Here is a 13,811-nt window from a genome sequence, read left to right as displayed (position 1 = left end):
CCATGGTCTTTAAAAAAAAATAGTGGGTGGCGGCGGGGGGGGAGGGGGTGGTGGGAGGCATCTGGGTGGCTCAGTCAGTTAAGCATCAGACTTCAGCTCAGGTCAGGATCTCACGGTTCGTGGATTCGAGCCCCGTGTCGGGCTCTGGACTGACAGCTCGGAGCCTGGAGCCTGCTTCGGATTCTGTGTCTCCCTCTCTCTCTGCCCCTCCCTGGCTTGCACTCTGTCTCCCTCTGTCACTCAAAAATAAACGTTAAAAAAAAAAAAAGACTGGAAAGAAATAAAAATAAAGGTAATGCTTTTAACTGAATTGTGAGTTGAAAAGATAGTAAAACCCCGTCTGTTACTTACATGAAAGAAGGTGATCGATGCACAGAGCACAAATGGATGGGGGGTTACCATGGTATCGGATCTTTCTCTAAAGTGTTCTTCTCACCTGTTAAAGAACAAATCGAAGTTTCCACAGCGTATTTGGGTTGCCACAGTGCCAAATCAGGTGCTGATCTCGTGTTTCTGAATACCTCTAAAGGTTTTTCTGCGTTGCATTTTGTAAGTTTCCTCGCCCTGGCATAATGACACATAAAGGAACCCAGGGCTCAACGTTTTGAGCAGATAGGTGCCAGCCTGTATGTTAATAAGCTCCAGTAGGTATCTGGGTGGCATAACATTGGAGGACCACCTCATGCTGGTCTGGGTTGAGATCTAACTAGGCTGTGACCTTCTTGTTGAAGTCCTGGACAGTGTTGGCAGAATCCCCATCTGCAAACTGGGACAGGCAGAGTGAGAAATGCAACCTAATCTTCCCTGAAGATCTTTAAAAAAAATTTTTGTTTAATGTTTGTTTTTGAGAGAGAGGCAGAGACAGAGTGTGAGCAGGGGAGGGGCAGAGAGAGAGGGAGACACAGAATCTGAAGCAGGCTCCATCCAGGCTCCGAGCTGTCAGCACAGAGCCCGACGCGGGGCTCAAACCCACGAACCGTGGGATCGTGACCTGAGCCGAAGTCGGATGCTTAACTGACGGAGCCACCCAGGTGCCCCTTCTTTCAAGATCTTAACAGATCTTAGTATTTTCCTCCTTGGACTGGTAGCAAGTTGGTAGGGCATCTTTAGAATACTCGCTTGACATTGTGCTTGGTGTACTTTATTTCCTCAGGAGTACATGCCATCTGGTTGAAGTGCAAACTGTTTGTACAGGGACGCCCCTCCAAGAATGACACCAAAATGGGGGCGCAGTTGGTTAAGCGTCCGACTTCGGCTCAGGTCATGATCTCACAGTTCGTGGGTTCAAACCCCGCGTCAGGCTGTGTGCTGACAGCTCGGATCCTGGAGGATTCTGTGTCTCCCTCCCTCCCTCCCTCTCTCCCCCCCCCCCCACCTTTTCTGTCTCTGTCTCTCTGCCCCTCCCCCACTCGCCCTCTGTTTCTTTCTCTCTCAAAAATAAATACACATTAAAAAAAAAAAAAAAAAAAAAAGGAATGACACCAAAATGCTAATCTATAGCACGGACACCAGGCTCCTCTTTGGCCAACTGATACCACCTCGCTGGGGTGTCAGGCAAGGCGAGTGGGTGACGAGTGCCTCCCCGATGCTCTTGGCCACCTCCTCAGGTAGAACCACCTTTCCCATGACATGGCCTTGGACACCTTCGCAGGGTGGTGGTAGGAGGGGTCCAGGCTCCTGGCTGTTGGGTAGTTCAGAGAGCAGCTAAAGCAGCTACTACCCTACAGTCTTAAAAAAATTCTTTTAAGTTCTTTTTTTAAAGATATTTAGTTATTTGGAGGAGAGTGCAAGCAGGGGAGGGGCAGAGAGAGAGGGACAGAGAATCCGAAATGGGCTCTGCGCTGACAGGCTGACAGCAGCGATCCGGATGTGGGGCTTGAACTCATAAACCACGAGATCATGACCTGAGCCCAAGCCGGATGCACAACCTACTGAACCACCCCGGTGCCCATCTCCCCCCAATTTTTTTTAAATACATACCTTTAGCAAGATCAAGCTCCTAACACATAGCTAATTTTTTCTTAATCATGATCTTTTTTCCACACGACCTTTTATTGTGCTTATTATTTTTAAGTCATTGACAAATCCTTTTAAGTCTGTCTACCCTCCTGTCCCACGGCTTACGCCATAATGTACCTACTTCTCTGTTGTTGGACATTTAGGTTATTTCCAATTTCTAATAACTTTACAATAAAGTTATTAAGGACACTTTGTATAAGCCAGAGTATGCATGCATGTATGTTTTATCGGAAAGAAAAAATAGCCTTAGTTGCTTTCTTAGCAACAATCACAATTATATTTCTACACACTTAGAGTCTTAGAGCAGAGTGGTGGGTGAGGGCCTGGAACAGAGTATAGAGCCCATCAGAGGACTACAAGGGAGTCAGGATTCAATGCTGGCTACAAGTCAAAGCATCTGGGAGCTTTTATTTATTTACTTTAATGTTTGTTTATTTTGAGGGAGAGAGAGAGAGTACATGCACAGATGTGCACACATGTGCAGGGTAAGGGCAGAGAGAGGGAGAGAGAGAATCAGCCTCAGTTAGGCTCCATGCCCAGCGCTGAGCCTGCCACAGGGCTTGATCTCACGACTGTGAGATCATGACCTGAGCTGAAATCAAGAGTTGGGTGCTTAACCAACTGAGCCGGCGAGCTCTTAAAAATATCAGGTCTAGGGCCTCCACCAGACAGAAAGATTTAATTGGCCTGGGTTGGGGCTAAGATCACAATTAGTTGTTTTTATTTTTAAATAAAGCTCCTCCTAGTGCACAGCCAGAGTTGTGTTTTGGAAGGATTTCTAGCAGCGTGGGGTTATGTGACCTTTGAAGCTTCTTAAGAATAGATTAGGCACGGGGGGGGGGGGGGGGGGCGGGAAATGGGGGCAGAGAGCAAACGTTCCAGCAGTCAGCTTCTGGCTCATGAAAGTTGACTTTCCTGTTTGATCTTTTCTTTTCTTTTTTTTAAATACGTTGCCATTGGAGGGTAGAGGGGGTGTTGGTCAATGGCAATAAAAAGTGATTTTTGACTCATAGTCAAAAGTAGTAAGTACCCTCGGAGGGGCACCTTATCTCTGTCCCTCCAGCCACACTACTGTAAGTGTATCACCAGGCACTACTTTCTGTGTTAAGGCAGCCATGGTGAGTTAGTGTGCACAGGATGACATCAAAAGGCCAGAGGATTCTTAATGAAAACCAGCAGTCCCTTTCCTCTGGTCACTCTCCAAAAGACTGACTTCTTGTTCCATCAGGTCTTCATTCCAGGACCCTCTGCCCCTTCTCTGCTCAACTTGCATCGCTTTCTCCTTATGCTTTTATCAGGACTAATTTTGTGTTGCCATGATTAAATCTTCCATCCTGTATCTATAGATAGAGGCTAAAAGTGACAAGACAATAAACAATGTGTGCACTATTATAATAGATTGTAATTGCTATTAGATACCGGTTAAGTTGTTCACGGGGATTACATTTTCTTCTTTGTGGGTCCATCTCTTTTCTTCCATTCTATCAGTTACTCAAAGGCTCACCATGATTTTGTTGGCTTCACGTGTGGACCATGGTTTTCTTGTGTGGTTTTATGTTTTTCCTGTAGTTTCTAATGGCCTTTCTTTTCTTCCTCATTGAGAGAGGTGATAAACACCTTTACCGTATTCCTAAGGTCTTGCATCTCCTACACACTGCTTTTGGAATGGAATTTGTTTCATTCTTTTCAGGGCCCACTGATTTCTTATAATTTGCATGATGGAATTTTAGGCTTACTGTAGTGTTGTCATTTTTTCATTTCTTTTCATTCATTCCTGGGTGAATACTAGAATTTCTTGTATCTCATGTCTTCCCATTTCTTTATTTGCACCCCAGCAAAATGAGAGTGAAACCTAAAGGATCTCCTTCCCAGTAGATGCATAAGAGTCTTTGAACCCGTACTTGCCTAAACAAGTCCTTGCTTCACTTTCACACCAGAGGTTCACATAACCTTGCCTAAGAATGTGACATTTTTGCTCTGCTATCTACTAAGTGTCCAGTGCATTGCTGAGCAATCTGATATTAATCTTAATTCTCAATCTTTTATAGATGCCCTGTTTTATTCTTTCTGGGAACCTCTTGGGATCTTCTCTTTATCCTTGTTACATTGAAATTTTATTAAAATATACCTTAGAATAAGTTTATTTCTTGGTTTGATTTTCTTTTTTCAGTTGGGTCTCTTCACTGAGCCTTTTCAGAGTAAGATTCCAATTTCCCTTGAAAGTTGCTGGGAAATTTACTTTTATTATGTTTTTTTTTTTCTTTTTTATATAGTTTCCTGCCCTATCGTTTCTTTGTTTTCTCTTGTGGAAACTCCCATTAGACAGAATTTGATCCTTGGTGAGCTTCTGTGTCTTTTACCTTCTTTCTTTTATTTTAGAGAGGGAGGGAGAGAGAGAGAGAGGGAGACTCTTAAGCAGGCTGCACGTTCAGCACAGAGCCTGACGTGAGTCTCGATCCCATGACCCTGGGATCATGACCTGAGCCAAAATCAAGAGTCGGACACTCACCTGACTGAGCCACCCAGGCGATCCTCTTTGACCTTCTTGAATGTTTTCTACTCCGTACCTAAAATTGAGTACACAATCTGGGGAATTTCCTGGATTTTATCTTCCAGTACTCCTAATGTTTCATTTCAAAAGTTGTATTATTAATTTCAAGCACTCCCTTATTTTTGGTGTGTTTTTTTTTTTTATTGCACCTTGGTCTTGTTTTATGGATAGAGTAGCTTCTACACACACACACACACACACACACACACACACACTCAATTGTACTTGAGAACAGAAGCCCAAGCTGCCTAAGTCAGCGAGCGTTTCCTGCCTGGTCGTGTGTGCAGGCCTGTTTTCTCACAGGAGCTCTGCTGAACTGAAAGGCTGCAGGGTGTTCTGTAAATGTGCAGATCCTGAGAGTAGGCAGCAAACTACCCATGTCAGAGGGCCTTCACTCTTAGGGGGCATTTGGGAAGGGTGCTCTGCTAACTCTCAGGTTCTGCCCTCTGTTTTATCCTGGTCGCTCCCAGCCTCCATTCCTGGAACGCTGCGGTCGCTCCTGCCTCCATTGCGGTCCCACCCCACAATTATTCTGAGCATCTTGTGTTTCTTCTGTTTTCCATTCGAAAAATCTACAACCCCGTTTCTTTCTTTCTTTTCTTTTTTTTTTTTTAAGTTTGTTTATGTTGAGAGAGACCGAGACAGCATAAGTAGGGGAGGGGCAGTGGGGAGAGAGAGAATCCCAAGCAGGCCCTGCACGATCAGCACAGAGCCTGATGCAGGTCTCAAACTCACGAAACCGTGAGAGCATGACCTGAGCCAAAACCAAGAGTCGGACGCTTAACCGACTGAGCCACCCAGGCGCCCCTACAATCCCATTTCTGATCTCTTTCCTATTACCTGTTTATTCAGCTTTATTCCTGTTATTCCAGGATGGTCTAAGAAGAAAAGAGGGGAGACAAGCTCGTGCCCTTTGTTTTCAACTAGAAGCACGAGCTCTTCTGAGATTCAATTATTTCTCTGAAATAACTACTCCAGAAATGGCCAGTCTTCTTCCTATCGGCAGGATGTTCAGGGGACACGGACAGAAGGGGGGGTGGTGCTTGAGAGCATCAAAGGGGTCCTATGCCGCGTAGCCCAGCTGTGCCTTCCTCGCTCCCTGCCAGCTCTCATGCCGCTAACGTCGGCTCTGCTTGTAGGAGATCCTGTCTGCTTGCTGGGCTTTTGACCTGCAGGAGAGGCCCAGCTTCACCTTGCTGATGGACATGCTGGAGAAACTGCCCAAGCTGAACCGGCGGCTCTCCCACCCCGGCCACTTCTGGAAGTCCGCTGAGTAAGTCCCCCCCTCCGTGGGCCACACCCGCCAAGCAGGCCTTTTGCAGCCTGACCTGGTGTCTTAAAGGGCCCTGTCGGCTCTGTCTGCCTACGACTTCGATCTGGGGAATATACACAGCAGATTCACCAGAGGCGACTAGTCCCCTTGTCCAAGTGATACTAGGGTCTTGTTTGTTTCAGAGACTCCTTTTGCGAGATGAGCGTCTCTGGTACTCTGTTGTGAAAACCCAGCATCGCTGTTATCAGAACAGGGCTGACACTGGGCCCAGGCTAGGCCTGGGGAAGATTCTACCATAGAAGGGGCCAGACAGGAAGCCAGAGCAGCGTGGGTGTTACAGCACCACCAAAATCGGCAAAGTGACTGTTACTTAAAAGGGTGCAGACTCGAGACCGGTTTCTAGCCCCCAGATCAGCCACCTGTTAGGGGGACGGCATGGCCTGAGTTTGTGTGCTCCTCTGACACGAGAAGTCCAGCTCCCTTCTGTTTAATCACACCGTCCTTTGTACCCCCTTGGTACAGGGTGGTCTTTACTCCTCCATTCTGTCTCGTTCCCTTCGTGCTCTGCCCCTCTGGCCCTCTCTGCCAGAACACTCAGAAACAGACCTCTGCCCTGCTGCGAGCCCTTTGTGAGAATCCAGGAAAGTCCTTCCTTGTTCCGGGCCTCGGTTTCCACGGATTTAGCAAGCAGGGGTTGGGCCAGAGCGAGGCTGGCCGACTTGTGAAGGGGGACGGGCTTCTAGCTGTGTTAGGCTTTGTTAGGGAGCTGTGTTAGGCTTTGCAGGCCCCCAGGATTTGTAGCGCACCCAGCAGCAGTGTGAGGCCGTGACAGCACCATATACAGTCCCCACCGCGAGGACTCAGCTCTGCCTTCTGATGCAAGAGCAGCCCAAGCAGCTACATCAGGGGATGGCTGTGCTCTAAGACAGCTTTATTTAGGGACGCTCACCCTTGAACTTCATGCAGCTTTCCCATATCATGAAATCTTCTTTTGATTCCCCCCCCCCCCAACCCATTTAGAAAGGTAAAAACCATTCTTAGTTTATGGATTATACAGAAACGGGTTGGGCAGGCCCTATGTGACTAGACCCCTGAGTGACAGGAACGGTTTTAAACTTTTTGAAGGCCAAGGGCACTTCCTAAAAGTGCGATCTCCCACCAAGTCCCCATTGATGATAACAGATAAAGTAGAGCTGCCCTTGCTAGTTGTGGGGCAGAAGCCTGTCCGCACCCCCAAGGGGCTCGTGGGGCACCTGCGGCCACGTCGCTGAGCCCCTGGAGAAGCTGCACCTGATCCCATGTCTGCTGCCCAGGTGTTTGGTGGCAGCTGTACTGTCCATGGTTCTAGAAAGGGCGGCTGGTAAATATTTTAGGCTTGTGGGTCATGTGATCTCTGTCATACGTTCTTGGTTTTTCTGTTTTTGTTTTGGACAAAGCTTCAAAGTGGTCCACATCTTTTAGTGGCTGGATTTGGCATCAATATAGTTTGCCAGCCTCTCCCATCTGAAAACAAGCCAACCGGGGTCTCAAGCTGCAGGGGAGGGGAGGCCTGGCAGGGTCGCCCGACCTACCAGAGGTTGCAGGCAGAAGTCCATGAAGAAATGCGGTGAACTGCTGATTTAGGTCGTTGGTAGGGACAGTCTAGAGGAATGACAGTTTAGGGCTGGGAATACCGTCTGTTAGAATGACACAGTAGTTTCGATATTTTGCTCTTAAGATGAGTCAGACTCCATAACCTAATGTGGCCATTAAAGGTGTGGGTTGTAGCCAGCCTTTGCTGGGTACCTGCAACACACCTGGGGAGACTGAAGGCCAAGGCCAGGTTTCGGCCAGCAAGGAGTTTATAGTGTAATTGGATAAAGAAGGGAATGGTTATAACATGCTAAGGGCTGTGACAGAGAACAGCCTTTGTGGGAACACACGCGGGGGCCTCTCTGCCCACCCAGGGGGCTTGAGAAAGGGTCTCCAGAAGCGGGGGGGTGGGGGGGGGGTCACTGGAACTGGGTTTTGAGCAGGAGCTCTCCTGGCAGAGGCCAAGAGACTGGGGTTCCCCTGGACTTGCAAAACGTTCAAGGATCTGGTTTGTCAGACCTTGGGCGACTTGTTTAATATCTTGGACGCTGGTTTTCTCAGCCACAGAAGAGAAGGTCGCAGCAGGTGGGTCTGGCATTCCGGAGATACTTCCAGATTCCCTAAAGACCACATAGCCCCACTTCTCATTTCACAGGTGGGAAACGGGAGTCCCACATGGGCGTCGTTCCGTGCCCAAAGCCATCCGTTTTAGCCCCTGGGAGGAAAGAATGCCAGCAGCCCCGCCTGAGTCTCAGTCTGAGCTTCCCGCCCAGGATCTGTTCTTCAACACATTCAGTGTCTAATTCTCATCTTCTCTTTTCTTTTCCATCCGTCTTGCTGCTTTGTTTATTTTCGGGGGGTGGCGGATGCGCTGGCCCCTCCTGTCGTCCCTCCCCTCCCTGCCGTCCTGATTCCTGGGGCTCCTCCTCCACCCGTCTGCACCGGGTGCCCGACTCCCGTCACCCACTGGACTGCGCTGTTCCCACACTTGGCAAAATGGCCGCGGGGCCCCCCCCAGGCGCTGGCGGAGCCGCTACTACGGGAAAGGACGTTACGGCCACCTGGACTTTAAGAACTCCTTTCCAGTTCTGGAGGAACAGTGTGTCTTTCTGCCTGTTTGCACCCTGCTTCCTGCTCTGTCTCTGCGTCCGGCTTCCCCGTTTTTGTGTGTTTTGTTCGCATAAACCGAAGTGATACTCCTGTCGCTAAAACGGCCACTGGCAAGGGTCCCGCAGGCCTGTGTGTCTCTCGCTGGGCCGAGAAGACCCACAGCATGTGGCAGGGCCTCCGTCTACCCGCTGTGGCGGATGATGGCCCGTCCCTGGGTGGGAGCGATCTCAGATCAGTGGCCCAAGTCCAGGGTGCCCTTTGGCCAGAGCTTCAAAGAAGGGAAAGCAGTAAGCAAAAACAGTGAACTTTTAGGAAGTCACTTTGGATAGTCCGGGGCTGAGGGGCAGTGGGCCCATTGGCCAACCTCTGTCTAAACATTCTGTGACTGTCCCGGCGGAGCTCTGGACAGGTGCTTCGTGCCAGGTCCCTTCCCAGCTCTCTGGGCTGCCCAGCTGGGAAGGGAGTGGGGATGCCTTTTTCCCCCTCTGCGGGGAAAGAGGGTCCCCTGCCCCCCCGCCCTGGCCAGGCCTCTGCCGCTCCCCCTGCCCCTCCGTGGGCTCGGCCTCTGACTCGGCTCTCCCCTCTTCTCTTTCTTCCCGTAGGTTGTAGGCCTGGCTGCCTTGCATGCACTCGGGGCTTTCTTCCTCCTAATCGACCCGTGGCACCGTGACTTCTGCTCAAGCGCAAGCTGAGATGCGGGCACTAACCCAGGGGACGCGATCTCTGCTGCTCCGAGCGTCTCTCCCGAGACTTCTTCTCTCGCTTTGTTTTTGAAACTGACCCCCACCCCCCTCCATGGCCTATGTGTGCCTGAGTAACCGCTGCCCACGAGGATCCCCTAACAGCATTGCCTCCCGGATGGGACTTCATTGTCTAACTCTTCTTCTGTGGGGCCGCACTGTTTGTGTTCGGGTGGTGCTGTCTCCCTACTAACACCCCGGCGAGATTCGTGCCCCCCTGAGCACCTCGGCCTCCCGCCGGCTGTACTGCTCCCACAGCGCGGCGGAGAGGTTTGGCTTGGCTGCCGAGCCGCAGAGATCTTGTCCGGCAAGGAGCGGGAGGATTTCAGAGCTGCCGAAGGCCAGGCCCCCCTGGAGGGCCGGGGGGGTGGTGGACCCCAAAAGTCCTGTTGCCGTGAAAAACACTAGCCTGCGAGGGCTTCGTCCTCAGCGGCGCGCTTAGGAAAGTTGTCCTAAAACAAAGCGGGGGGGTGGGGGAGGGCTGTCGCCAGACGATTTCGCCGGTGAGAACAAAGCTTTTGCCCCCGGTCCCCACGATGCTAACTCCCTTTACATCCGCCCAGTGCGGACAGAAAGTACCAGACCCCAGGTCAGCGTTCATCAAGAGTGTGGCTGAGAGGCCACACACACTCGCTGTGCCGCTTACCAAATTCACATTCCTGGGGTCCCTCCCACAACTGAGCCCAGGTCTCTGGAGGTGGGCCCTGAGAATCTGCATTTCAGCTTGCTTCCCACGTGGTCTCTGATGCCTGGGGACCTTGTCCGAAAGGAGTGTGGGATGTCCCTCTCGGTACTTGGGGACAGGTTTCTCTCTCCTCCCGCTTGTGCTCGGAGCAGAGCTCTGCTGGGCTGCAGGTGAGAAAGTAGTTCGGACAAGGCCATGGCAGTGACTGGTGCTGAGGACTCGGAGACTAACGAGCCCACTGCCCCACCCCCACCCCCACCCGGGGAGGGTGTGTGGCCAAGTCTTAGCACCCCCGGCCACGTGTGGCCAGGAGCAGCTCAGCGGAGGCTGTTGGCATGCAGTCACTCTCGCTTCTTGCTGGGGCCGGGTCCTCCGCGGAGCTTCTGAGACTGACCTAGCTAACACCCGCCCTACTTCTAATGGAGACCGGCGTGGCCGTAACCCTTCTTTTTGTTCCTCTTTGCAGCATTAACAGCAAAGTTGTACCCCGGTTCGAAAGGTTTGGCTTGGGCGTCCTGGAGCCCAGTAATCCAAAGATGTAGCCAACTTGTGCACTTTTTCTGCCGATTTCTTTCTCTCTCAAACGCGGTCCTGAAACATCCCAACAACCGCCACGACAAAAACGAAAACCCTCTCCGAGACATCGGTCCACCCTCCCAAGTGCCGCAAACCAGGAACGCGACTCATCGATTCAGACCTTTCGTCCACGGAAACACCCGGGCTGGCAATGGAGCTGCACCTGCTGTTTGTCTTAAAGTGACATCACCAACAACCAGACCCGCCCTGACAGGCAGCAAACGTTTACATATACGTCTCTGTGGAGTGAACTCGCTGTTTTACAACAGGTACTAAGAAAAAGTGCTCTGCAGAAGTGGGCTGGCACCACCTGCCAGGCTGGTGGAAGCGACCCACCCCCCCCCGGAGGCCCCTGTCGGCAGTGAGAAGGAAGAAAAGCACGGTGACTGTGGCTGTTCTCGGGGTAGGATGGGGACCACAAGGTTCGACCTGGACTCTGCTTTGGCCCTAAACCCCATCCGTGGGGAATCTCCCTCTGTAGGGTTCTCCCCCGTCCTACCAGAAGGACACTGTCCCTTTTTCCTCTGGCAGAGGAAACCCTGGCTAGGAACCAAGCTGGATTATGAGGGTCAGGGGTTCCCAGCGAGCTGGGGTTCTCATTCGGCCCCAGGGATCCAGCCCCTACCTGCCAGAAAAGTAGAGACAGCTGAGACCCAAATAACATCTGGACTGACCCAGTGGTTGGTAGCCAGGGTCTGTACGGCCTGTAGAGAGCTTTTCTTCTCACGGCTTCCAGGAAGGCAGACGCTAAGGAGCTGGGACTCATCCGTGTCCCTGGCTCACATCTGAGCTAAGAGGCTAAGAGCGAAGGCCCAGCGCCACAGCTGTGGACACCATGAAGGCTTGATTGGTGAGAAGAAAGAAGGTAGGGGGAGAGAGAAGTGGCAGGCAGTAGGGTCCCTGAGCCCGCCCTCCCAGCCACAGGGTGACCTGGCTCTTTGGGAGCCCGTCAGCAGTCATGCCAAGGTTCCGGAACTGCCCACCTCTTCTCCCCCAGCCCTTTTCGAAGTCCTTGCCACCCCTGACTCTTCCACCGCCCGCGTCTGAGTTCTCAGCTGGGACGGGAGGCCCGTGCCCCCCACGCCTTTCATCTGGACCCACCCGGCCCCCCGTCTTCAGAGCCTTCTGTGAACCGAGTCCGGGCTACTTGCGTACATTTGCGCCAGAAGGAGGGGCTTGACTGGGGAAAGTCGGTGACGTGAGAGCATCCTGTCTGTCTGCGTCAGAAGCCGTCACCTAAAGAGAAAAGTTCCAAACGGGAGAGAAGCCTTCAGTGGACGTTACGCCATGTTAGGCCCCAAACCAGAACTGAACAAGGGTGACGAGGGTGGAGACGTGGTTGGATTCAGACCCAGAACCTGTGTCCATGCTCTGAGCCAAGATGGGGAGGTGTGTGGGCCACCCATCCCTTTCGTTTAGACTCCCCGAGCAAAGCTCCCAATCTTCAGAGCCTTCCCTGGAGTCTGGCCACAATGTCCTGGGAAAGTGGGCTGCGGCCTCGAAGTCGTAGGGCCACCTTCCTGTCTCTGGGTCAGATGCCCCCCCCCCCCCCACCCCCCCGGCCCAACCCACACTCGCTTGGAGAGCGCAGCTGTGCAGCCGGGCAAGGTATCCAGGCTCCCGCCCCCCATGAGCGCCCCAGACCCGAGCTCCTTTCCCTTCCTGGTCGGGGAAGACAGGAGCTGACACCCAGCTAGAGTCAGCCCCGGATGGCTCTTCCCTCCTCCGTGAGACTGCTGGTCTCATCCTGTCATCCCTTGGCCTCCCCCCCGTGGGCGTCACGCCCGTAGGTCAGTTCAAGAAGCTTTTGTCGAACACCTACGGTGTCTTATGCAAGTTCAGGGACCCGCGATGGGAACCGTCACAGTCCCTGCCCTTAAGGAATTGACACTTTGCCAGGAACCCTGAAGGAGAGCCGAAGGCCTGGGGGACACCCCCTTCGTCTTCACGGCCCTGGACGCCCCCCCAGCTCTTGGCCTAGCCTCTGTGCTGCCTGTCATTTAAAAAAAAAAAAAACAAAAAAAAAAACGTGGTCCCCTTCTCCTTCCGTCTCTTTAAGTGACTGTGAATTGAGGTTGGGAACACGTGCTTGCCCTTCTGTGTGCTCTCCCCGTCTGCCATGGAAACACACGAAGGACTGCAGATACTGTGAATTCAGCCCTCACGGCCAGCCGCGAAGGGGACGGAGAAGCTGGGAGGGCCTCCTTGGCGCGAGCTCTGGGGGCTGCGGAGTCCCCAGCAGGGTCTGAGAGTGGAGCCCAAGCTTTGGTCCTTCTTTACAGCAGGCCCCCAGTCCCCAACGTCCCCTCCCAAACCCTAGGGCCCATGTCCCCGCTGCCTTTATTCCCCCAAGCCGCAGTCCCCGGGTCTCCATCCAACTCGAGATCCCGAATCCTAGCAAGCTCCCCGTTAGTCGAGGGCAGTGTAGCGATGTTGACCTCTGTCGCGTCACCAAATCCGCGCAGGGCGCTGGAATCCTGCCCCGTCGTGGCCTTTCTTCTTGTGATCACAGGGGGCAGCTGTGCGCCCTGTAAGCCTGTATTGCCGTGGTTCTGTGTTGATTTGGGGTGGGGGGCGGGGTGGAAACACAAATGTGAAGCCATTTAGGGAGCTCGTACGATGCTGCAGTGTTAGCCAGGATTTCATCAGTGTGTGTAAAGCCAGCGTCTTCCGTGGCCACAGGCACACGCCTGCTTTTTTTTGAATGTGATGTAAAATTTGTACAGTAAAAGTTTTTATATTTTCTATCAACCGCATTTGTCTTCCAGAAATGCTATTAATTTAAATTAAAACGGTTAGTATTCATGAACGTGCTGTTATCAGTTTTTTGCCGCTGGCAAGAACACATCCTTTGTGCCAGGCCAGGCCTGGGTGTCTGGAGTTTGTGAATAAAATTGTACCAAGGTGTCTGGGGCTCGTGTCTACTTGGGTCAGCTCCAGATGAGGGCGAGGGGGAATAGGAATGGAGGGGGGGTTCGGGATGGTTGGACCCCCTCTGGGAGCCCCTTCCGAAGAAAGAAGTTACCCACGGACTTTGAAGACAGACGGAGTGGAGACGAAATGGCGTCAGAGCCCACGATGCCCAGAGGACAGTCATCCAGCCGGCAATAGTCACAGCTCGTGAGCAGACCCAGAGCCGCTCAGTGTCTCCTGGGCTGAGGGTGCCTGTGCCTCCTGGAAGCCATGGGGGGTGGGGGGCGGAGTGATCTCTTACCTGAATCTTATTTCTAGGAGCCTCTCTTGGCCGGTCATGGAGAGAGGTGTTTGGAGGTTGGAGTAAGAACA

General features: G+C 52.3%; 1 protein-coding gene and 1 pseudogene across 1 annotated transcript in view; one reads left to right on the top strand and one right to left on the bottom strand.

Annotated features, from left to right (window-relative positions):
• The window catches only part of KSR1 (kinase suppressor of ras 1), a 161,769-nt gene extending 148,336 nt beyond the window's left edge, over positions 1 to 13,433 (top strand). Inside the window, exons 19-21 of the mRNA XM_053892770.1 lie at positions 5,710 to 5,843; positions 8,434 to 8,524; positions 10,424 to 13,433. Coding sequence (XP_053748745.1) covers positions 5,710 to 5,843; positions 8,434 to 8,524; positions 10,424 to 10,492 — 294 coding nt within the window. The 3' untranslated portion in view covers positions 10,493 to 13,433. The remainder of the gene's footprint in view (positions 1 to 5,709; positions 5,844 to 8,433; positions 8,525 to 10,423) is intronic.
• LOC128774266 (integral membrane protein 2B-like) lies at positions 361 to 2,129 on the bottom strand (annotated as a pseudogene).
• Positions 13,434 to 13,811: the final 378 nt, after the last annotated feature.

Source organism: Panthera pardus, unplaced genomic scaffold, assembly GCF_024362965.1.
Source record: "Panthera pardus isolate Hobbes unplaced genomic scaffold, ASM2436296v1 HiC_scaffold_3, whole genome shotgun sequence".
NCBI classification, from domain to species: Eukaryota; Metazoa; Chordata; class Mammalia; order Carnivora; family Felidae; genus Panthera; species Panthera pardus.
Note: the sequence above shows the minus strand (reverse complement) of the source record. Positions and strands in the feature narration are given on the sequence as shown.